Source organism: Piliocolobus tephrosceles, chromosome 11 (assembly GCF_002776525.5).
Source record: "Piliocolobus tephrosceles isolate RC106 chromosome 11, ASM277652v3, whole genome shotgun sequence".
Lineage (NCBI taxonomy): Eukaryota > Metazoa > Chordata > Mammalia > Primates > Cercopithecidae > Piliocolobus > Piliocolobus tephrosceles.
In genome coordinates this window covers 119,158,141-119,181,736 of record NC_045444.1, presented here as the reverse complement: position 1 = coordinate 119,181,736, position 23,596 = coordinate 119,158,141, and the positions used below count along the sequence as shown (strand labels likewise).

The 23,596-nt window shown below is 37.4% G+C and overlaps 2 protein-coding genes and 1 pseudogene across 7 annotated transcripts in view; 1 reads left to right on the top strand and 2 right to left on the bottom strand.

Annotated features, from left to right (window-relative positions):
* The window catches only part of GIGYF2 (GRB10 interacting GYF protein 2), a 165,765-nt gene that overhangs the window by 72,362 nt on the left and 69,807 nt on the right, over nucleotides 1–23,596 (bottom strand). For all 4 annotated transcript variants that reach the window (XM_023188562.1, XM_023188560.1, XM_023188563.1 and 1 more), the window contains one exon: nucleotides 890–1,069. In XM_023188562.1, the coding sequence (XP_023044330.1) occupies nucleotides 890–1,069 (180 nt within the window). The remainder of the gene's footprint in view (nucleotides 1–889; nucleotides 1,070–23,596) is intronic.
* LOC111523768 lies at nucleotides 5,212–5,306 on the bottom strand (annotated as a pseudogene).
* KCNJ13 (potassium inwardly rectifying channel subfamily J member 13) lies at nucleotides 11,410–22,314 on the top strand. Of its 3 annotated transcripts, none has more exons than XM_023188566.1 (3): nucleotides 11,410–11,530; nucleotides 17,436–17,678; nucleotides 19,957–22,314. In XM_023188566.1, the coding sequence occupies exons 2-3, from the start codon at nucleotides 17,459–17,461 to the stop codon at nucleotides 20,577–20,579; spliced, it is 843 nt and encodes a 280-aa protein (XP_023044334.1). In that variant the 5' UTR covers nucleotides 11,410–11,530; nucleotides 17,436–17,458; the 3' UTR covers nucleotides 20,580–22,314. The 3 variants fall into 3 exon arrangements, with proteins under 3 accessions (XP_023044334.1, XP_023044332.1, XP_023044335.1); XM_023188564.1 differs by having other exon boundaries at nucleotides 17,203–17,678; XM_023188567.2 differs by lacking the exon at nucleotides 11,410–11,530 and having other exon boundaries at nucleotides 17,177–17,442; nucleotides 19,957–20,017.

The window sequence follows — 23,596 nt, the reverse complement described above, 5'->3', positions numbered from 1 at the left end:
TACCCAGATCTAAGCTAGTGGTTTTGCTAATAACTTGATTTTTAAAAGTGAAAACAGTTTACATTATCATAATTTCCTGTATTAAAGGTAAGCCTCTCTGGCACATGGTTGATAAAATACTGTCATACACATTAAATTCATAGGGCATGCACATACTTTGTGTGCTTCAGTTTTGCATGACCCCACGACTGGAACTACAGTTGCATCTGATTATCATGAGGCATGGAATCAGCACTGTGGTAGGATATGAACTTTAACACAAAGCACTAGTGTCTTCAATTACCAGCATATCTAATATCCAAGAAGAACAGTTTGAAGCATTCTTAAGAGACAAACAGAAGAACTTTAAAAACCACTAATCAGTACTATTCTCTCTCCTTCTAAAGTTAGAAGGACATAAGAATGAACTTGTGATTATGTTTCTGACCTAGCTTTAAAGCTTATTCTTCAAATAAGGTTAAATCACATTTTCGAGGGGAAAAAATGAAAGAATAAACCCTTTCTTGTTAGGAAAAACACCTATTGTTGGGGAGGGAAGCACATATTTCAAGTGTATAATTTTTATACATTTATAAATCTTAAAGCTGAAAAAAGATTTAAAGATTTAGAGGTAGACAAAACTGAATGAAACCCTCATTTCTGCAGTTGAGAGCAGGTGCTTCCCATTAAACTACACTATTTGCCCCAGAAAAATAGAAAAGTGATTTCAATCAACTGAACACATGTAGCAGGAAATTTTTATGTTGCAATTTTTTCTAGTAATAAAACTGTGACAGCATAAATATGAATCCTCCCCCACCTTTTTTAAGCCAGTTTATCTTTTCCATTTAATCCCTATTTCCATCAAACTTCCCTTATTTCCCTATGGACCTTTACTCAGAATTCTTACCAGGACTGTGAGGTCGCCACCTCTCTCCATCCCTCCTTGATCCAGCTAGTCGCCAACCTCCATCTTCATCTTCTCCATTTTGTTCCTCTCTAAAGATGCGCCAATTTTCACTTTCTGAGCGTATAAATTCATGCTTTCTCCCTACTGATGCTGGTCCACCTTCCTCAAAATTTGGTCTCCCTATAAAGAAAATAATATGGTAAGTAAACATGAGCCTCTGCCAGTAAAGATTTTGAAAACAAACTTCACGGCTCAAATCAAGCTTTCCTGCAAATGTGTCCATTTCAATATTCAGGAAAAATCACTAAAATAACTGAGGGTACTTGCATATATTATTAGACACATTTCTTAAGGCTGAATGTTCACAGACTGTGCAATTATTTTTTAACAAAAATATTATGTACAGTTTTTTTTTTTAAAAAAAAGGCATGCAATGGAAAGTCCATCTTCCTACACAAGACCCTCAGAGTCATATTCCCCAGAAGTAACCATCATCAAGTTTCTTATAAAGTCTTCCAGCACTGTCTGTGGGTATACTTATACATGTATACATAGCTCCCTCATCCACACGCACAAACGCCACCCTCTGGATGTTATAAATGTTATTTTGTTTGCTGTTTTCACTAACACTGTATCTTGCCAATCCCTCCTTACCAGCACATACTTTTTAAAGTTATACGATATTTTTCATTATACAACATACTTTATATAACCAACACCTACTGGTGATTCTGCCTAAACATGGCATCTGTACATGTCAGGCCCTCTGTTATTCCAAAACAGATTATAAATTGAAAAGTAGGCCGCATGATGGCTCACGCCTATAATCCCAGCACTTTGGGAGGCCGAGGAGGGCAGATCACGAGGTCAGGAGTTGGAGACCAGCCTGGCCAATATGGTGCAACCTCGTGTCTACTCAAAACACAAAAATTAGCTGGGTGTGGTGGCAAGTGCCTGTAATTCCAGCTACTCAGGAAGTTGAGGCAGGAGAATCACTTGAACCCAGGAGGCAGAGGTTGCAGTAAGCAGAGATCATACCGCTATACTCCAGTCTGGGCGACAGAGTGAGACTCCATCCCCCACCCCCTCCAACAACAAAAAAAAAAAATTGAAAAGTAGTATAACCTCATTTACTCTAGCACCTAATACAATACAGGCATACCATAAATTGCTTTTGGACAGAATTCAAAGCTAAGCTATGTCTAACTTAATATCTAAAAAGTTACATTAATGTCAAGAGAGCCCAGTACACCAAGTAAACTAAACTGCTATTTTAAAAGGACAAGATCATTCTAAATTGTGCAAATTATTCAGTCACCATTCCACATGTGCTAACATATATAACTCATAACATTTATAAAATCTCACATCAAAATAGTTGAAAATCCAGAATAACATACATTAATGTCCTCAATTTATGAAAATAAAAGTTCATGTCTCATAATGACAAACTCAATCCTTTTAATTAATCCATACTAAAAGTGAAAAAAAAATAGAACAACAGCATATGAAAATGAGATTCTAATTTCTGGTCATTCTGTTATATTCCATCTTACATACATTGAGATTCAGTATCCTGCTTGCCCACATGGTTGTTAGTCTGCTACTCAGGTATCATTCTATTGAAAGATAAAATATCTTGGGAGAATGGGAAACATGATCTGCTGCTTTCTTATTGCGGTAGGCAGCCTCTAAGAGCTCACCAACAATCCCAGCCTGCTGATCTCTGTGGAATCCTCTACCACTAATTATGAGCTGGACTAACAGAACGCAGCTGAAGTGATGAGATGCCACTTACAATATTAAAGAAGACTGCAGTTTCCATCTTGGACACTTTCTCTGAAGGACACTAGTTGCCATGTAGTGACACAGACCTTGTGGAGAAGCTTGCATGGCAAAGAACTGAGGCTTACCACCAGAAACATGAGTGAGTCTGGAAGTGGATCGAACCCCAGTTGAGCTCTGAGAGACTGCAGCATGGGCTGACACCTTGAGTGCAGCCTTACAAAAACCCTGGGCCAGAACCACCCAGCTAGGCTAAGCTGTTTCTAGATTCCCAACCCACAGAAACTGAGATAATAAATGTTTGCTGTTTTCAACCACCAAGCAAGGGTTTTATTATCTATGACCTTGCTCTTACCTGCAGGATGTGTCTGGAATGTCAGAATTATATTCTGGCTTTCCTTGGTTTATTAGTCCATTTTGCATGGCTATAAAGGAATACCTGAGGCTAGGTAACTTATTTAAAAAAAAAAAAAAAAAGGTTTATTTGGCTCATGGTTCTGCAGGCTATACAAGCATGGCACCAGCATCTGCATGGCTTCCAGTGAGACCTCAGGAAGCTGTTACTCATTGTGGAAGGTGAAGTGAGAGCAAGTATGTCACATGGTGAGAGAGGGAATGAGAAAGATGACAGAGATCCCAGACTCTTGAACTCATTACAGTGGGGAGGGGACGAGGGATCCACCCTCATGACCCAAACACCTCCTACCAGGCCCCACCTCCAACACTGGGGATCAAATTTCAACATGAGATATGGAGGGGACAAACATCCAAATTATATCACTTGGCTTACCAGAGAAGTCATAATCTAAATCTATTGTAGTTATTATGTAATATCTGATATATCAAAAACTATATTGCAGCTTTTAGAAATTATTTTGTGTAAGTAGCTAGAACCTCAGGCACATGCCACCACACTCAGCTAATTTAAAAATTTCATTTCATTTAATTTTTGCAGAGATGGGGGTCTTGCTATGTTGTTTAGGTTGGTCTTGAACTCCTGGCCTCAAGTGATCCTTCTGCCTTGACCTCTTAGTCAATTATGTAGAAGGGCACTTCTGCATAATTTATTCAGTTTCTTCATCACATATTTCCAACTGTTGCCCTAAATAGGCTGTTTAAAAATGTGATCATGTTATGAGAAAATCCTATCCATTGAATTTCAGGGATGCTGAATTTCAGGGAGCTAAATTTTTGAACCTTGTATGTAACTGCTACTGGTACCTAAGTAAACTTTATTGATGCTACAAGTAAAAAAATAGATCTGAGGCTGGGCGTGGTGGCTCACACCTGTAATCCCTGCACTTTGGGAGGCCGAAGCAGGCAGATCACCTGAGGTCAGAAGTTCAAGACCAGCCTAACCAACATGGAGAAATCCCGTCTCAACTGAAATACAAAAAAATCAGCCGGGCATGGTGCCGCATGCCTGTAATCCCAGCTACTCGGAAGGCTGAGGCAGGAGAATCACTTGAACCGGGTGGTGGAGGTTGCGGTGAGCTGAGATTGTGCCATTGCACTCCAGCCTGGGCAACAAGAGCTAAACTCTGTCTCAAACACACACACACACACACACACACACACACACACACACACACACACACACACCTAGATCTGACTTAGTAAACTAAAAAAACAAAAAGAAATCATTATGTGTAAATAATCACCTAGAAACAAAATTTAAGCTCCTTTACAGAAATTTCTTATCTATGTTCAAAATGGGTTGAACCAATATTCATGTAGAATGGTTTGGAACTAGTATTCATGTAAATTCAGGCTACTTCATTCTCCACAACACCTCCACCCCCTCCTTCACAAATGAGGAAATGGGTCTTCACTAGTCAAAGTGTGCAGATAAGAATTGGAGCCAAAAAAAAGAATAAAAAACAACACATTTAAAAAATAAATAAATAAAAGAAACAAAAATAATAAACAAAACAAAACAAAAAATAATTGGAGCCAGAATTTGAAACCAGGTCTAATGACTCCAAATCTCATCATTCTTTCTTTGGTGTTGCTTTCCTCTTTATCTTCAAATTTTCTGCCTCAAATCCTTTTTGAAACAAGGAATGCAGAATTGGTCATTCAAACTTTACGAGCTACAGGTTTTCCAATGGTTTGAGAATCACAAGGTTGATTTACATTTGTTTCTCTTTTGTTAGTACAGCCACATTTTTCATCAAGCCATGTAAGTTCTGCCTCCAGGGGCCGTTCTCATTTTCATAAGGGTGAAAAGACCTTAAGAACTTTTAAATGGACTTCACTCATCTCCCCACCTCTTTAAGAAAACATTTTTTAAAAGCACACTAATCACAAATGTACAACCGACAGAGTTTTCATAAAGCAAATACATATAATTTAACTACCACCTTAGATTTTTTTAAAAAAGATTTTAAGGAGCCTCAAAAATCTTCATGTGTCCTCCCAAATCAGCCCTTCCCAATATAAACACTATCCTAGTATCCAGCCCCAAATATTAGCTTTGTCTGCTTTTAAACTTTTTTATAAAATGGAATATTCATTTATATCTGGCTTCTTTTGCTGAACATTATGAAAGACTCATTCTCCTTGCACGGGGGCCATGCTAATCTTCTCTGTATCGTTCCAATTTTAGTGCATGTGCTGCCGAAGCAAGCATGGGAGATTCATTCTCATTGTTACAAGGAATATTTTGGTCTTTTACATTGCTGTACAGGATCTCACTGTATAAACAAACCACACTGTATTACTCTTATTCTGCTGCTTAGAGACATTTAGGTTGTTTTCTACCTTTTTGCTATCATAAGAATTGTGCTTCTATGAATATTCTTGGACATGAGTTTTGGAAGTGTATGTTTGGATTTCTGTTGGGTATATATTTAGCATCAAAACTGCAAGGTCGCAGTATGCTCAACTTTGTTTACTACTACTGAATATTCTTCCAAAGAAATAGTACTACCGGCCAGGCATGGTGGCTCACGCCTGTAATCCTAACACTTTGGGAGGCTGAGGAGGGAGGATCACTTGAGTTTAGGAGTTTGAAACCAGGCTGGGCAACATGATGAGACCTCATCTCTATATTTATCCATAATTTTTAAAACGTAAAAAAAAATTTTAAGGAAGAAATAGTACTAATTCACCATTTGTTTGCTTGTTTGTTTTTCTCAAACCTCTAGCAATCATTAAATGACTCACTCCTTTACAGACAAACACAATTAGAGACACAGGATTAAAAACAAAGATAAGGCTCAGATACAGCACCTGATCTCCAGGTCCATGGACACACAGGTAAATAAACAACCTAATTCAGCTGACAAAATGTGTTAATGTATCTCATCCGATCTTCATAATAACCACAAGAGATTAAGTCAACCATCATCAACTCTCTTGCTTCTGCAAGGACAGGGATACCTGTAAGTTGGTTTCCTAAGGTCACACAGCTGAATCATAACCAAATCAGAAACAGAACCTAGGCAGTGTTCAAACTCCTAACCTATGGTTTATTTCCACACTAAATGATTCTTAATGGTTCACTCACAAATTTGACCCATTGGAAGCAGCCAGAAATTCTAGAGAAACTGAAATGGGAAGAAGGAGATCTGGGATTCAAGTATAACAAGCTAAAAGGGTAGTAGACAAATCATGCATGGTACATCTTGGGGAAAGTGTCAACATCTCTAAAAAGGGGAGACATGGAACTAAATTTGTTTTCATCTTCCCACAGAATGATTTCAAAATGTATGCCCCTGAAAAAAAAACGGTTAAGACCAACCTCTTCAATATAAAAATTTTATTCTAGAAATTATTTAGAAGATGACTTCAAACACAGCCATAAAAATGCACATTTGCAATTACTACTAATATAACTAAAAATTATAGTGTATCTAAGCGATCCCCTAAAATATTAAAATAAATCCCTTCTAACCAAATTGATTACAGATTTACTTGTGCAAATTTGGATGGGTGGGTGGGAGTGCCAAGGAGACTGTCATCTTTGTAATTTGAATTAAATATATATATATATATATATGTATTCCTGATATAATTTAAAATAAATAATAGGTCAGGCATGTTGGCTCATTCCTATAATCCTAGCACTTTGGGAGGCCAAGGCGAGCAGATCACCTGAGGTCAGGAGTTTGAGACCAGCATGGCCAACATGACAAAACCCCGTTTCTACTAAAAATACTGAAAATTAGCATGGCCTGGTAGTGTGCGCATGTAGTACCAGCTACTCAGGAGGCTGAGGCTGGAGAATCGCTTGAACCGAGGAGATGGAGGTTGCAGTGAGCCGAGATTGCACCACTGCACTCCAGCCTGGGCAACACAGCAAGACTCTGTCTCCAAAAATAATAATAATAAAATAAAAATAAATAAATGATAAATATTAGTCATTCATGGGCAGTTTAGAAGATGACATCTAAGTTCCCTTCACGTCTAAAAATTTCAAAAATTCATAGTAACGAAGACTAAACTGAGTGAGAGTTACATGGCCCTTCCTCAGCATTCAAAATCAAAGGCTTCCTCCTTCTGTAACGTCACCACCATGACAAAGTCGACTAACCAAATACTGTATTTCAGTTGACTTATTTTTAAAATCTTAACAGATTTACAAACAAGATGATTTTAAAGTAAACCGTATTGAATTATTTACAAACTCATGCCTGGACCAAATATTCCTAAGCCCTGAGCTCAGGGCTGTGAAGCCTTGCACTGGAAGTGCACTCTGTGCTGGCATGCTTTCTTCTTCTTTCAGGGAAAAGGGTCTATGGCTTTCGTCAGAATTTTAAAGGTATCTGTGACCCTCAAAAGGCAAAGAAACACAAATTTTAAATGTCTTTTTTTCCATTCAATATAGCATACATGACTATGAAGAAAACGTGTATTTTATGTCCTTACGTTAAAAGCAAATTGTGTAAAGGTGCTAAAATACATATGTACTACATATATAAATAATTTCCCCAGTGGCAATAAATACTTGGTTGTTTCAATCTTAACGTATTAAGTCCAAATAGGATTCATCTAAAAATTAAATTAAATTAAAATGCAGTGTTGGTTTTTGCCTGGTCTAACTGAGTGGACTTCCTAAGGAGAAAGAGCAGTAAAAGGGCACCTGTGTGCATGTTTGACCCACGGCCAAAAATAGTGTTTATGGAAAACTTCAGATGGAGCAAAGAGGCACTCAGCCAACAAAATCTACAGCTGTGAGACTTGGAGCTTACAACTGCCCAATCTCCACAAGCAAAAGTGGAATTATGGAACAGACTTTGAAGGCTGTTTATGTGCAAATTTTTTAAGGAGTGACTTTGTATTACTCTATTCAGATATATATTCTCTGATCAACACCAAAAAAATATTCTAACACCAAAGTAAACAGTGAAAGGGCATCCCACCCAAGTGTTAATATTTACCACCCTTCTCCCCTACAATTACTTATAAACAAAACTCAGGGTGGCTAGGACAGAGCAGTTTAAATTCTATACCCAGAGAGTTACAACTTTCTCCCTGAGGAATAAATAACCTGCTCAGCTGGTTAATCTGAGTCCTGAAAAAACAGTAGAGACTGTAGAAGCTGCAGTGTATCAGAATCTCAGAAAAAGGTCCTCAAGCCATTTGAATATGTACCATAACCCTACAGCCCTCATGCTCAGCTGTCTGCTGGTACACACCCAGAGGCTGCCTGAAATCTGTGGGAAGGCAATTAGTAGTTGGCTTGGACATGTGGAAATGGAAAGAGACTACGCATCTTCAAAAGAAAGCTAAGTACACTATGTAAGCAAGAACATGGAGACCAGGGCTAAAGTTTTAAAGCTGTGAGATTACCTATTTACATAGGCCAGAAATCGCACTCCAACTGAAGATGTTATTGTTCTCAAGAAAAATGTGATACATTTATAGATATATAGTGAATTATTTCAGTCGGAAAGAAAATCAAATGTCTTTAGGGACAGAGGACTAGATTTAATATAGAATAATTTACCTGGTCTTGGTACCTTGCTTAATTTAATCATTATAATTTTGGAGACACAATCCATCAATCTATGAACAGGTATTTAGCATTTATGTTCATTCACAGAAGAAATGTTTTAGAGCCATTTCCAATTACCTTACTGTGAAACAGCTACAACAGAAATAACAAACTGTCTAGATGGGAAGAACCATGAGTTTTTGGCTGAAGGTGGCATATCATCTGTGCCAATATCCGTGTCATCTCAGTGAAGGAGCCCCAGGAAACACCACTCCAAAATATGCTGCTTTGGTATGCTCATTACTGCAAACTGAGAGAACTTGAGGAACAGCAAGTACAGGGAGGGGCCTTCTCTGATGCCCCCTTAACTCAAAAAATTCCTTTGTCCCCTCCCTAGAATTTCATCAATCAGGAAAGATTAACCTTATCACATAAGAGATTAAACGGACCAGTAACGATCTTCCTCAAGTTAATTTTTAATACCTGAAACACTTTATCTCAATAACTTGACAACTTTTGTTCATCATACATTTCTTCCCCTCATTTTCCCATAGCGTGTCAGTCAATACCTTCCCCCAGGACCTCTATATCCCTATTCCAATGCTATAAGAACTTCAATCATCTGGTCCTTCCTCGAGTCTCACGTTTTGTGGGACTCTTGTGCATAAGCACATAAACTATTTTTCTTCTGTTAAGTCTACCTACTGTTGGTTTATATTTTGGACTCAATTATTCAAACCTTCAAAAGGAAGAGAGAAGGTCTTCTCTTTCCCCTACACCAGCTAACCTGGTAACTTCAACCGGAAATGACTTTAAATGCTCAGGCTATTGTAATGGGAGTGCTATGCTCCTGAGTGGGCACTTCAGAGCTGGTCTACAATATTCACAGTTAGCAGTTAGGAATCACTGTTTATAGACCATAGCAAGACTTTCAAATTGTAGAAATCCAGAAATTAGAAAGCTTCACTTACGACATTTCTTTCTTAATTGAAGATCATTTTGCCAAATCATTTTTGTCTCAATATATTGGAACCAAGTATACTATGGAAAAAGACTTTTAAAGTTTAATAAAATCCTTATCTGTCTTGCCTACTATAATGTATATTCTAAGGCCAGGTGAAGTGGCTCATGCCTGTAATCCCAGGACTTTGGGAGGCTGCACTGAGAGTACAGCTTGAGCCCAGGAGTTCAAGACCAGCCTAGACAACACAGCAAGACCCTGCCTCCACAAAAAATAAAAAATTAGCCAGATGTGGTGGCATTACTACAGGGGGTGGGGGATTAGGTGGGAGGATCACTTGAGCCTGGGAAGTCAAGGCTGCAGTGAGCTGTGATCACACCACTGCACTCCAGCCTGGGTGACACAGCAAGACTCTATGTCTAAAAAAATGAAAATAAAAAATATATAATGTATATTCAAAACACATGACAGATACACTCAAGTGCTTCTGCTTCCTATAAGCAGGATTATACTATACTTGTTCTAGTAATTTTTTTTTTTGTTGTGTTGTTCTGTTTTTCTTCAATTAGTTAGCTGGAAATTGATATACATTATAATTCCTACCAGTGCAAGCAGGGAATGAGCATCACACCACAAATCCCTTCTTTATACTTTACCTTCCCTAGTTCTGAAGGTGTTTCTAAATGCTGTGCCTGAACTTGTGTTGAAGTATTTGGTATTAATAAAACAAAGAAGGAATTAATATATTTTTTAAATGGGGGGGGGACGGAGAGGATTCTACAAAGGCGGATTTCACTTTCTAAGTAGCATTATATTAGTCTACATTAATAATTTTCCCAGCAGGCCTTCCAAGATTTTACTTTGAACAATCGCAGTCTTTGTTTCTCAGATCCTCTTACATGTGATCTGAGGTTTGGTCAAAGTTTTAAAATCAGCAGCTAACGGAGGAGGAGAAAAGCACTGTTCACTAAAGCATTGCACAAAGCCATACCACAGCACGTTTCAGGATTCTGACAAGCTGGATCACATTTTCCAGCTAAACGCTATTTCAGTGTTGTGTTACATTTTCTGTACACCGTACACTATGTTTTATTAATACTATACTTCATCACACTGATCAGGGAAACATCTCCTAAACATCACTAAAATAAGCCTTAAGAAAATTCTTCAGTTCTTTCACACAGGTGTGTATTTTTAAAAGTGTCAGGTGCAGAACAGTTAATTTTATTCCTATTCAAGGTCTTTGCATACAGCCTTAAAAAAAAAAAAAAGTTTGTTTCCTAGCCAAAAAAAATAAAAGATTTCAGATAACCAAATTATCTATATTACTAGTTCTTGAACTAATGGTAGCCATTCTGATGACACACGAGAAGAAAACTAAGAACATCAATGCATTAATTTATGCCTATAAGTCTTTATCCAAATAAATCTTCCCCAAACACATGGTGGAAAAAAAAGAAAAAAGATTAGTAAAGGAAGTATCTCACACTTCAACATGCTATATAAGGAAAGATGGCTGAAAATAAATCTTGCAGGGAATTTCATCCCTTTGAACTTTCAAATAAACTCTTAAGTAAGATTATGCAAACTTACTAAAGACCGGTCCTGATTAGAGGGAAAAAATGCACCCCTTCTCCAAGTCAGTTCTGGAGGCTTTCTCCAGAGTTGTTAAGGTTTGTGTTGGGTAAAGAAAGACCTCCTAACAAACCAGCATTCTTTTCCACATGATCAGAGCTAATTGGCCCCCCTGCAGGCTAAGTGACCAATCACATCAACTTCAGCTGAAACCAGCCCCCACAACGTTATAAACACAGGAATGTAAGCTGTAAAATCAGTCCAAGAAGAGAACCTACAAACTAGACTTGTAGATTAAAATTATCTGATCAAAAAGGCAGACTCTATAAATTTCCTTAAGACCTACCTTGGCATAAAGGCTGACCCAGCAAAAGAACTGGTGAGTACATGCAATAATATCCACTCTTATTTCTTTCCTTATGGGAAACAGGGAAAGAAACTGACTGGCAAATAGGAACACAGCTAGATTACTTCCAATAGATTTTCAAAACAAGGACATTATCTATAGGGTAGTATAGTAAGGTTTCTATATTCTTTTACCTTAAATTTTAAAAATGGAATAACAGCCATATTGAATGCATTACTAGATATTTTCTTCTTAACTGTTTTAAGTGTACACTATTTTCTATTATAATATATCAGTAGAGGATAAAGGCCTTAGAAAAAAAAATTCAGTGGCTTGAGAAAAAGTCTTTTTCTTTTGGAAGGAATTTCAAAAACCCAAAATGAGCATTAAAAAAAAATGCCAAAAGAATAAGCCACTTTGTTTTTATTTCTTTAATCTAAGAAGAAAGTGATGAGTATCCTAATTGTAAGTTTTTAAGCATGGAATTACTGCTGAAATTAGTAGATATTTCTGTAATTAAGAAAGTAAAATAGAATCTCCGAGCTTATATAATAGGGTTAGAACTCATAGTGTTTGCCCTAATTATGGAGGGCAGAAGAAATCATTATAAGACTTTTGATATCAAGTATTTACACCAGATGTGAACAAATACATAGTAATACCATGTTCATTTAATGTTTGTTAGTTATAGCCTTTATCTTGGCTCCTTAGTATGAACTACACTATTTTATATTATGGGAACAGAAAAGACATAATTGTAAGTGCTACAACCCAATGAGTAGAATGAATTTTGATGATCAGTGAAGCTGCCTATCATTTTTTAATAGGTACTATTTTTCCTCCAAATAATTTATCAATGGGCAAATATTTTACAGCCCCCCCCACACACACACAGCAATAGAAGCAAACCTTCCCAACCTTCCACTCCACTTTCTATTGGGATCAGTTGATGAGACTTAAATATCAGGTAACAATAATATAATTTTTTAAACCATACAAGCAGACATCAAACTATACAGAAATAAAAGAAATCATATAGGAAACTTGTATACGTTGTAGGAAGTGGAAATGTGTTAGTTTACATAAGTGTGTAGAGCTTTAAGAAATCTTATTACCATAATTCCCTCTTTTTTCACTTTCTTTGTTTTAATCTAAGGATGCCAGGCCAAGGGGATTGAGTGGTTTGCCCAAAATAACACAGCTATGTAACCAACAGTGCCAGAGCCTGAAGGCCATATCCCCTTATCCGGCGTTCTCTACACTAAACCACACTGACTGTAGGAGTCCACAGAATAGTTATTCAGGGTAATTGGTTAAGTGGGAATCAGAAATCAATTTTCCTTCTCTATACTACTCCACTTGCCAGCACAATCCAAATCAAACCCAGCAGTCTTAGGTTAAAAAAAAAAAATGCTGCTTAACTGTTCTGATTATTAGCCTTTGACTCCCCTGTTCACAGGTTTTTCCATGTATTTAGTTGCAAGAGAAAAATAAAATAAAATTGTAAAGAGCCTAGAGTAAGAGTGCCACAAAAGTTGTAGGTATGAAAACAGCCCTGAAAAGGCCCAAATGAGAATGATGAATTTTGTTAGTTATAGTCTACACAGAAAGGCTCTAAGTAAGGAATTTTAGAACTTTCATAAAGTAGGTTGAAAATAAAAAAGAATCATGGAGCTTTATGTTCCTCAAGCTTTTGTGCAACACTAAGCATTTCGCAGCATTCAGTAGGAGAGTAGCTCCACATGTGGAACAAGCACCAGCATCCAGGAGCATGAGGGGCATTTTCACACAGACAGGAAGCAACAACAGTGGAGAATGACAAAGTTATTCACCCACCATTTTGAAGGCAACCAAATATCCTTTCATTGTTATATCCTTCTTCCAAGTGTCAAAATCTTTTATTATGTCATCATAATTTTATTTATGACAGTATTATACTTCTAAAATTGTCTTCTCATCTGGCAAAATGTAAACTTGGCAATGTTATGTCATAACTCTCCTCTCTACATTGCTTTAATTTTACTGATGTGCAAAACACAACTAGACTATCTAATAATTCAGACTGTAATAATCTTCAAGTCTTGAAAGAAGTCTTTCCTCACTGAAAATCTATTTTTAACTACAAACAATAGGTCTGAACCTAATCAACATTACTGAAGAACAAATATTCTGGAGTGGCTCTTGAACAAAACTAATCAAATGAAACAGTATTATTTACAAAAGCTAAGCAGGGTCAAATGTCTGTTTTGGAGGCAGTATGTCACTAACTCTGGACTCAGAATATATGGGATTCATCTCCACCATTTACTACCTCATTTTCTTTTTCTTTCTTTTTTTTTTTTTTTTTTTGAGACAGGGTCTCGCTATGTTGGCCAGATTGGTCTTGAATTCCCGACCTCAAGCAATCCTCCCACCTTAGCCTCCCAAAGTGCTAGCATTACAGGCATGAGCCACCATGCCTGGTTCCTCACTTTCATTATCTGTAAAATGGGACTACCAGTGGTACTTATTCTATTACTGTGAAACTTAAGACACTTGTTTTTTTTTTTTTTTTAAAGACAGACAAAGTCTCACTACGTTGCCTAGGCTGGTCTCAAACTCCTGGACTCAAGCAATCCTCCTGTCTCAGTCTCCCAAAGTGCTGCAAGCCAGACACATTTTTAATAACAATAAAGCAACTAATACTTTACTGAGAGCTTACTCTGTGCCAGACACTGGCCACTGGCTTCACATCAGTTTGTACATATGAAGTATTTGGTATGACCCCTGGTACATGCTAAACAACATATATATTAGCTAATATTATTAATCATTACTATCATAAGAATCACGAATAAAGTTAACAATGGTTTAATATAGATACTTGAGACAGTTATAGGGGCAAGAAAGGCATCTACTAAAGGTGCTAGAAATTTGGCTGTCAAAGACTATCTTGAGAATGCAGTACCAATCATTTGTGGAAAGACTTATTTCACCAAACGCTTCCTGTAGTTAAAAAAAAAAAAAATTAACTGGCTTTGAAGTTAGCTAAACTTGAATCATCCAAATAATCCAAAGCTCCAATTTGCCTTGTGTAAATTTCTTTTATCTGTCTGAGCACCAGTGACTTCATCTGAAAATGGGAACAATAGCTATCTAGTTGAGATACCGAAGAATTAAGAGATAATACAGTATGAAAGCAGTTATCACAGTGCCTATGAAGATTTTGTTGTTGTTGTTTCCAAAGCATAGAGATCAGGTTAGATTATTTAAAAATAATCTAATGCCGGGCGCGGTGGCTCAAGCCTGTAATCCCAGCACTTTGGGAGGCCGAGACGGGCGGATCACGAGGTCAGGAGATCGAGACCATCCTGGCTAACACGGTGAAACCCCATCTCTACTAAAAATGCAAAAAAATTAGCCGGGCGTGGCGGCGAGCGCTTGTAGTCCCAGCTACTTGGGAGGCTGAGGCAGGAGAATGGCGTGAACCCGGGAGGCGGAGCTTGCAGTGAGCCGAGATCGCGCCACTGCACTCCAGCCTGGGCGACTGAGCGAGACTCTGTCTCAAAAAAAAATAAAAAATAAAAAAATAAAAATAATCTAACAAAATAAGGGTCATTAAGTAGCTATGCCAAGAAAAAATAATACACTAAATGATTATGACAACTTGTTAGGGTCATAAGCTATAAAACATTAAAATAATGCACTAAGACTTTTTAAAGTCTATCATATGAAACTGAAATCGCCATCTAATCTAAATAAATAAATCATCCCAGTGTTTCATCAGGTCAAATCTGAAGAAAATACAAGAAAATGTCTCTAGTTAATCACCAATAAATGTTAAGTTACCTCAGAGCAAAAGAAGAAAGTTGTATATACCCAGCTGGCCAATATCCAATTCCAACAACACAGAAAGGCAGCCTCTAAAGCCCCAAAGTCCCTAGATACAGGAACTAGGAAACCCAAGCAACAACCTAGTTCCACACATTTGTAGTGCCCTTCCTAAGCCCCATTAAAAGGCACGAAGTGGGTATGCAGCACTCTCAAGGGTATCTACCTCTGAAGGAAGAAGCAAAGGAGAGTTAAATATAAACTCATAGTCCTGGATTGTAGCAAAGAAGAGAGGCTCACTCAAGCGAAGCAAAGCTGCATTTCCTGTTCTGTTCCTGATAACTGCTATACTAAAGTCTTAAGACACCTTTCTTATACGCAAGGATGATTACAAGGAAGGCATACGTTAGATTTCTACTCACCATCTTGAGAAAAAAATAACCACTGCTGAAAACTGTTTGTAGCAGAAAATTAATTATACTAATTTTATCTTTTTAAAATTCTTATTTAACCCCTTAATGATTATTTTAGTTCATTAAACTCTTAAAACTTTTTCTTCTGGTTTACTTACCTTTAAAGCTAATGCTATCTAGAAATGTCTACCTGGAATTTCTTATTTTGCCAAGAAAACAATTCTCTTTCTACCCCACAATCTAATCAGAGCCTAGAATATTCAAAAAGACAGCAATCTATCATCCAGGACAGAAAGAATCCATGAACATGGTTGCAAAATGACAAAAACAAATAATGCCTAATCATAAAACTATAAACAAGGCCAGGTGTGGTAGCTCAACCTTGTAATCCCAGTGCTTTGGAAGGCTGAAGTGGGAGGAAGGCTTGAGAACAGGAGTTCAAGATCAGCCTAGGCAATATATTGAGACCCAGTACCAACAAAAATTAAAATTTTAAAAATTAGCCGCGGTTACAGTGAGCTATGATTGTGCCACTGCACTCCAGCCTAGGAGACAGAGCAAGACTCTGCCTCTAAAAATACAAATCAATAAATCAAACTCTGAATAGGCTAATTATAAGGCATACATTAGAACTACAGACCTCTAAACACTTACCACAAATGCAAGCCTTGTCCTAGCACTAAATCTGGCTTCAAAAGATTTGCAGATAGTTTAAAAATAAGCTTCCAAATGACTTCTAATTATTTACACAGAAGGACACTTACATATTTAAACATACTCCTTTTAATTATGAATAATGCATAATTATAAATTAACTATGAAATGCTAGTCTTGGCCGGGCGCAGTGGCTCAAGCTTGTAATCCCAGCACTTTGGGAGGCCGAGACGGGCGGATCACGAGGTCAGGATATCGAGACCATCCTGGCTAACACCGTGAAACCCCATCTCTACTAAAAAATACAAAAAAACCCTAGCCAGGCGAGGGGGCGGGCGCCTGTAGTCCCAGCTACTCAGAGGCTGAGGCAGGAGAATGGCGTAAACCCGGGAGGCGGAGCTTGCAGTGAGCTGAGAACCGGTCACTGCACAAAAAAAAAAAAAAAAGAAAGAAATGCTAGTCTTTACACATAATATTTGGTCAAATCAATAAATGCTTGACACCTGGACTTATGCAAGGAAGACACAGGGGTATATAATCTCTACCCACAGGAATTTAAAAATATACTTAGAAAATGTATAAATGTTAAACAATGCCTTAACAGTCATTCAAAGAAACAATGGAAGAGGTATTTTAAGGTAACACACAATTAGCTCCCAAATGAATGACTTAGTAAATGCCCCCTTACATAAAGAGAAAAGCGAGAGAGTTGGCGAAGTTGTGGTTAGAGAAGCACTCCCAAGAAAGCAGAAAGTGCATGAGGTCTCCAAATTCACAAACATTAACTGTAAAACAGTTAAGAGCTTACTAATTTACTCTTGATTTCAGAGAAATACAGCCTGAAATGGACAGCAGTAATTGCAAAGTTATTGCTCCCCTCCTAAGTCAAAGATACCGGAGGATGGTCACCAAGGATGGCCACAGCACACTTCAAATGGATGGCGCTCAAAGAGGTCTTGCATATCTTCGAGATGCTTGGGGAATCCTAATGGACATGCGCTGGCGTTGGATGATGTTGGTCTTTTCTGCTTCTTTTGTTGTCCACTGGCTTGTCTTTGCAGTGCTCTGGTATGTTCTAGCTGAGATGAATGGTGATCTGGAACTAGATCATGATGCCCCACCTGAAAACCACACTATCTGTGTCAAGTATATCACCAGTTTCACAGCTGCATTCTCCTTCTCCCTGGAGACACAACTCACAATTGGTTATGGTACCATGTTCCCCAGTGGTGACTGTCCAAGCGCAATCGCCTTACTTGCCATACAAATGCTCCTAGGCCTCATGCTAGAGGCTTTTATCACAGGTAATTTTGTCTTTGTTCTTAAAAAAAAAAAAAAACTACAGGTGTTTGGAAAGGGTATAGTCAGTTATAAGTAATACTGTTACAGAATAATTTATCCATATTAATAGCAGGTAATGTCTAAGATAGAAAAGAAACAGTTTAGAGCCAAAAAAAATATATAGGAGAAATGCATTAGGAACCTGTCTCAATGCCAAAATTTTACTTACTGGAACTACTTAAGAAAAAAGAGATCAGTATGACACTAAACTGCAGAAATATCCTATATAAAAAAAAAATTAAAAAAAGATTTAAAAGGTTTCCACTGAAGCTAATCATTTTGTCAAACAAATGAATAAATACATTCAATACATATTTTGACAGTCATTTTACCTAACACAGGAATTTTGTTTTTTTTCTTCACTGGGTTAGAATTCCCTCCTATGAGTTCATCTTTTCAACATTTACTTTATGCCAGTGAGCCCAGAACACCACAGTCAGCATTATATGTTAGAGAACAAGTTACGTATACACATTCCTAGCAAAATGCACTGGAAATATGTCCACAAAGATTATGAAATTTTGCTCATGAACACAGAAAACTCTTTCCTTTAAAGAAGGACGACTAGTGCCCTTTTATGTGACATACATACTTTTAAAAGAAAACTTGCCTTTTATATACTATTCAATAATAATCTGAGAAGGTAAGCATTGGGCCATATGCAGAATGATCTGGAATGAAATCCCAATGTGCTACCAACCAGCTCTATAACCCGCAAATCACAAACTTCTACAAAAAGTGTTCCTACACTGGGTCAGTCCTTTGGATACAATTAAGGGGATCTATAAACTTAGATGGGAAAAACTTATATCTCTTGGCACAAACCACTAACTGAAACTTGGCATTTCCTACAGGCAACAAAAAACAGTATCATCAGCAGTATTACTAGCTTTGATTCAAACAGAAATCATAAATATTTTGTCATATCAAACCAGAATACTTCAAAATCACAGTAATAAACCCACCACTAGACTGTTATTTAATGTATCAGTAAGGTACATATGGTACTATAATATCATTTCTTAAATGTTCAACTGAATTTCAATAATTTGGTTTCTTTTATATTTTAAGCACTTAAAACGTAATTCTGATAAGTACTTACTTCTTAGACCTTACCAACAACCTGCCAACAAAATCTGTGGCACAAAACTGATTAAGAAACTCTTAGGTGTAGCATTGTTCCACACATTTAAAACATTTGAAGGACCTAAATTTGTAGCAAATTCTGTGGCAGTTTCAAAAAGTTAAGCTGCTATAGTAAGTTACTGGGCATTCTCAATACTTGAATATGGAACATGCACAGGGGAAGGAAATAACATTGCACTTTATAAACACTGTATTGTAAGTGGAAAATGCAATGTCTTAAATAAAACTATTTAAAATTGGCACCATAAAAAAAAAAAGAAACTCTTATCTATAGCTTAGGGCACAAGGAAGATACATCTGAAAGGTGCACTGAAATTACCTGATAGTCAGTCCTCCCTGGCCCCAGAAAAGGTATGTTTCAAAGTTTAAAAATTCTTCAAAGTATCCCTCTTTTTTTTTTTTTTTGAGATGGAGTCTTGCTCTGTTGCCCAGGCTGGAGTGCAGTTGTACAAACTTGGCTCTCTGCAATCTCCTGCCTCAGCCTCCTGAGTAGCTGGATTACAGGCATGCGCCACCAGACCCAGCTAATTTTTGTATTTTTGGTAGAGACAGGGTTTCATCATATTGGCCGGGCTGGTCTCGAACTCCTGACCTCAAGTGACCCGCCCGACTCAGCCTCCCAAAGTGCTGGGATTACAGGCGTGAGCCACCGTGCCCAGCCAAAATATCACTCATTCTACTGGTCCCCTCTCCATCCCCAATCATTCTACTCTGAATCTAGTCTCTACTTCAACGTAATCTGGCTGTATCCAAGTTGCATTTATTTTCTACTACTTTTTTTAAGCACAGGCAGGAATATAGGAAGTGACCACTTCTTTGACTTGGTAAAAAACTAGAGGACGAAGTTTTACATTTCTCTGTAACAAAATCATTTTGCTTATTCATTTTGAAATCATGGTTTTTAAACAGAAATGTACTTTGAAAAATGCTTCAGGCAAATAAGACTAACCAAATTAACAATGAGTTCAATTCCTGACTCACTGAAAGGCATGGCACCAAGAAATGTGTAAATATTTGATATACCCTTCTCATTCAGAAAAAGTATTGATATTTAAAGTCTTCATGCTAAAAAAAATTCAATAATTTCTTATTTAGGTGCCTTTGTGGCGAAGATTGCCCGGCCAAAAAATCGAGCTTTCTCAATTCGCTTTACTGACATAGCAGTAGTAGCTCACATAGATGGCAAACCTAATCTTATCTTCCAAGTGGCCAACACCCGACCCAGCCCTCTAACCAGTGTCCGGGTCTCAGCTGTACTCTATCAGGAAAGAGAAAATGGCGAACTCTACCAGACCAGTGTAGATTTCCACCTTGATGGCATCAGTTCTGAGGAATGTCCATTCTTTATCTTTCCACTAACCTACTATCACTCCATTACACCATCGAGTCCTCTGGCTACTCTGCTCCAGCATGAAAATCCTTCCCACTTTGAATTAGTTGTATTCCTTTCAGCAATGCAGGAGGGCACTGGAGAAATATGCCAAAGGAGGACATCCTACCTACCCTCTGAGATCATGTTACATCACTGTTTTGCATCTCTGTTGACCCGAGGTTCCAAAGGTGAATATCAAATCAAGATGCAGAATTTTGACAAGACTATCCCTGAATTTCCAACTCCTCTGGTTTCTAAAAGCCCAAACAGGACTGACCTGGATATCCGCATCAACGGACAAAGCATTGATAATTTTCAGATATCTGAAACAGGACTGACAGAATAAGACTTATCCATTTTTTAATGTATTAAATACACCCAGCCAGTTATGCAGCTACTTTTTCTTCACTGTATCTTATGTTTTCTTTTTTCAATGCTAATTACAGCTCTCTGATTACATCATGGTAATCATGCCTACGCCCACATAAAAATGGCTGAGCTAACAATACAAATTCTGGAAACATAACACTCTATATTACAACAAAGTTTGTTACCTGCTGAAATCAATGTAACTCAACTTGACAGACACTTATACAGAAATGTTGCTGGTGAATTTATAAGAATGTGGTATGATACTAGTAATGAAGGCAAAATGGACAGTGAAGTTTAACACAACTGAACTCCAAGAAAAGCAACCATTAATCTCTCATTTTCATCTGCAAATTGAAGCAATAGTTCAGCTTCAAACCTAGCTCCCTGGGTGGAATGATGACTTCACTATACTTAGTGAACATCCTTTAAAAGCTGGGATTTTTTCAAGACAACAAAGATCATTCATTTGGTTCTTTATACTATGAAACTTGAGTAAGTATTACCTCCTTAATTTTTAACAACTAAGAACAAAAATTAACGAGAAAAGCAACAAAGTACAGATTTATATATAAACCTAAAAGCATTTCAACATGACACCCAAACGCATACATATGTTCATATATTTGTGGCAGAAGGTGATCAGATTAGCTCCAGCCCAAATGGAATCTGCAGGGTGGTATTTTGCATTGCAAGGAGACCCAAAATTTTATTTACTTTAAAATTTCCTCCACAATAATCAAACAGTGATTCACCTAAATGACTTCTAGCAACCTAAGTAAAAACATTCCCCTCCTATGTATGATTGATTTGATCATATAAAACACCATGAAGGCTCTAATTCATAAATACAAAAATATATTTAAGTCTTTATAGATACAAAGCTTTACTTAGATATAACTTCAGTGAGTAGGGGAAAAAAATCTACAGTTGATAAAGCAAAAGATAATTAGGCAACAAAGCATTTTCAAACCCAAATTCCTGTTTCCAACTTCAAATAGTTTTTTCTATAAACACAAAATGAGTGTTTACTCACCAGTAGGAGGTTGGACTAGATGAACTCTAGTATTTCTTTCTAAATCTAATACTCCATAAAAATTATGCTTCCTCTGTTTCATTTTTTATTTTATCTATGCTAAAACGAGCCCTTTCCCTTATGTCCAGTTTAAAATGATCATTTGCATGATTTTCATTTCAATAAAAAAAACAAACTGTCCTTAAACAAAACAAAAACCAAAAGTCACCCTATCAGGTTTCAAACAGATTTGTGGCTGTTCTTTTCTGAAATTTCCCTTATTCAGGTTTCTGTGGGAAAAATGAAAGATTAACCTTCCCCACTGGTGATGACCTAGGCAGGAATCATCTCTTGAAATAAATACTAGCTGAGTAAAGGCAAGCAGGTGTGAAGAGCAGGGCTCAGCAGCAAGTCACATTTTTCTACTATTTGACCAAAAGGAAAAGAAAATAAAGAAGAACTCTGGAGTGGTCTAAGACTGATAATAGCAGAAGAATATCAAGAACACAGAAACTTAATTATTGTGAACTTTTGCTGTTTGAAAATCTTAGACATTCATTCTTAGGTAGAAATCAGACCAACAGATTTTCCCAACCCAAGACTATTGTAACACATAAAGACAGCAAGAATTCTTATTTCTATAATAAATTAACAAGATTCACCTAACCTATGAAAATAAAGTAGTATTGAAGACTTACATGGTATGTTTTTTCCTAAAGGCACTACATCACTTATACAGATCACACTCTCGCTAGTTAAGTAAAGCTGCCCAGGGTGACATAAGTGAATGACTAAAACCTGGGATCTAAGGTTCCATTCAAGTCAAATGAGTTTCGTATTATACTTACTGTTTACACATAAATTTGGCATTTGAAAACTAAATATGACTTCCCCTACACATGCTAAAAAAAAACTATTGGCAAACTACTGTTATTTAATAAACATTTTATAAATCTATAAGAAACACGATCCAAAACTTTTTTGCAGGAGATAGAAAGCTTCTGGGAGGACTGTTCATTGTTTCTTTCACTTATTTCAAATCACAGTTTCTAGGTTAAGGATTAGGTTTTCTATAGAAAGACCATTATCCACTGAGGAAAATGAAGTAAAAAAGGAAAAAGGTGGGAAATTACTGGGAGGCAGGAATGGCTGCTCTGCCTTCCCGGATGTGCAGCTCACTAACCTGGATCATCTGGGAGCTTGGTCATGGAGTCTTGCATACATGATCCGGAAGACTACTTTGGAACTAACGTTAAACGTTCCTTTGGAAACTGATAAAGATAGCATGACAGTTCCAACAAACTGGAGACATGTAGTTACCAAAAATCTTAGGGGCCTAGTTTTATGTATGTACAAGCCCATACTACCAAGTATCAGAAGAGTCTATAACCAAAAACTGCTATGTCTATTAACAAGTATTTCATACCAAAATACACTAATTTGTATTGCACTGGGCTGAGTGTACTGGTAGCATCTAGATTATTATTTTTATTTTTATTTTTATTTTTTTTGAGACGGAGTCTCGCTCTGTTGCCTGGGCTGGAGTGCAGTGGCCGGATCTCAGCTCACTGCAAGCTCTGCCTCCCGGGTTTTTACGCCATTCTCCTGCCTCAGCCTCCCAAGTAGCTGGGACTACAGGCGCCCGCCACCTCACCTGGCTAGCTTTTTGTATTTTTTAGTAGAGACGGGGTTTCACCGTGTTAGCCAGGATGGTCTCGAACCCCTGACCTCGTGATCCGCCCGTCTCAGCCTCCCAAAGTGCTGGGATTACAGGCTTGAGCCACCGCACCCGGCTGCATCTGGATTATTTTTTAATAATCCTTTCATTTCACCCTTACATTATTATACCACAAAATGAGCACCAGAACTGATCTCCCCCTGTGCACAATCAATTCCTACTGAATAGCAATTCTAACTCTAGTATCAAAGACCTTTTTCCACCTTCACATTCTCCTACAGTTGTTCACAGGGATTATGTA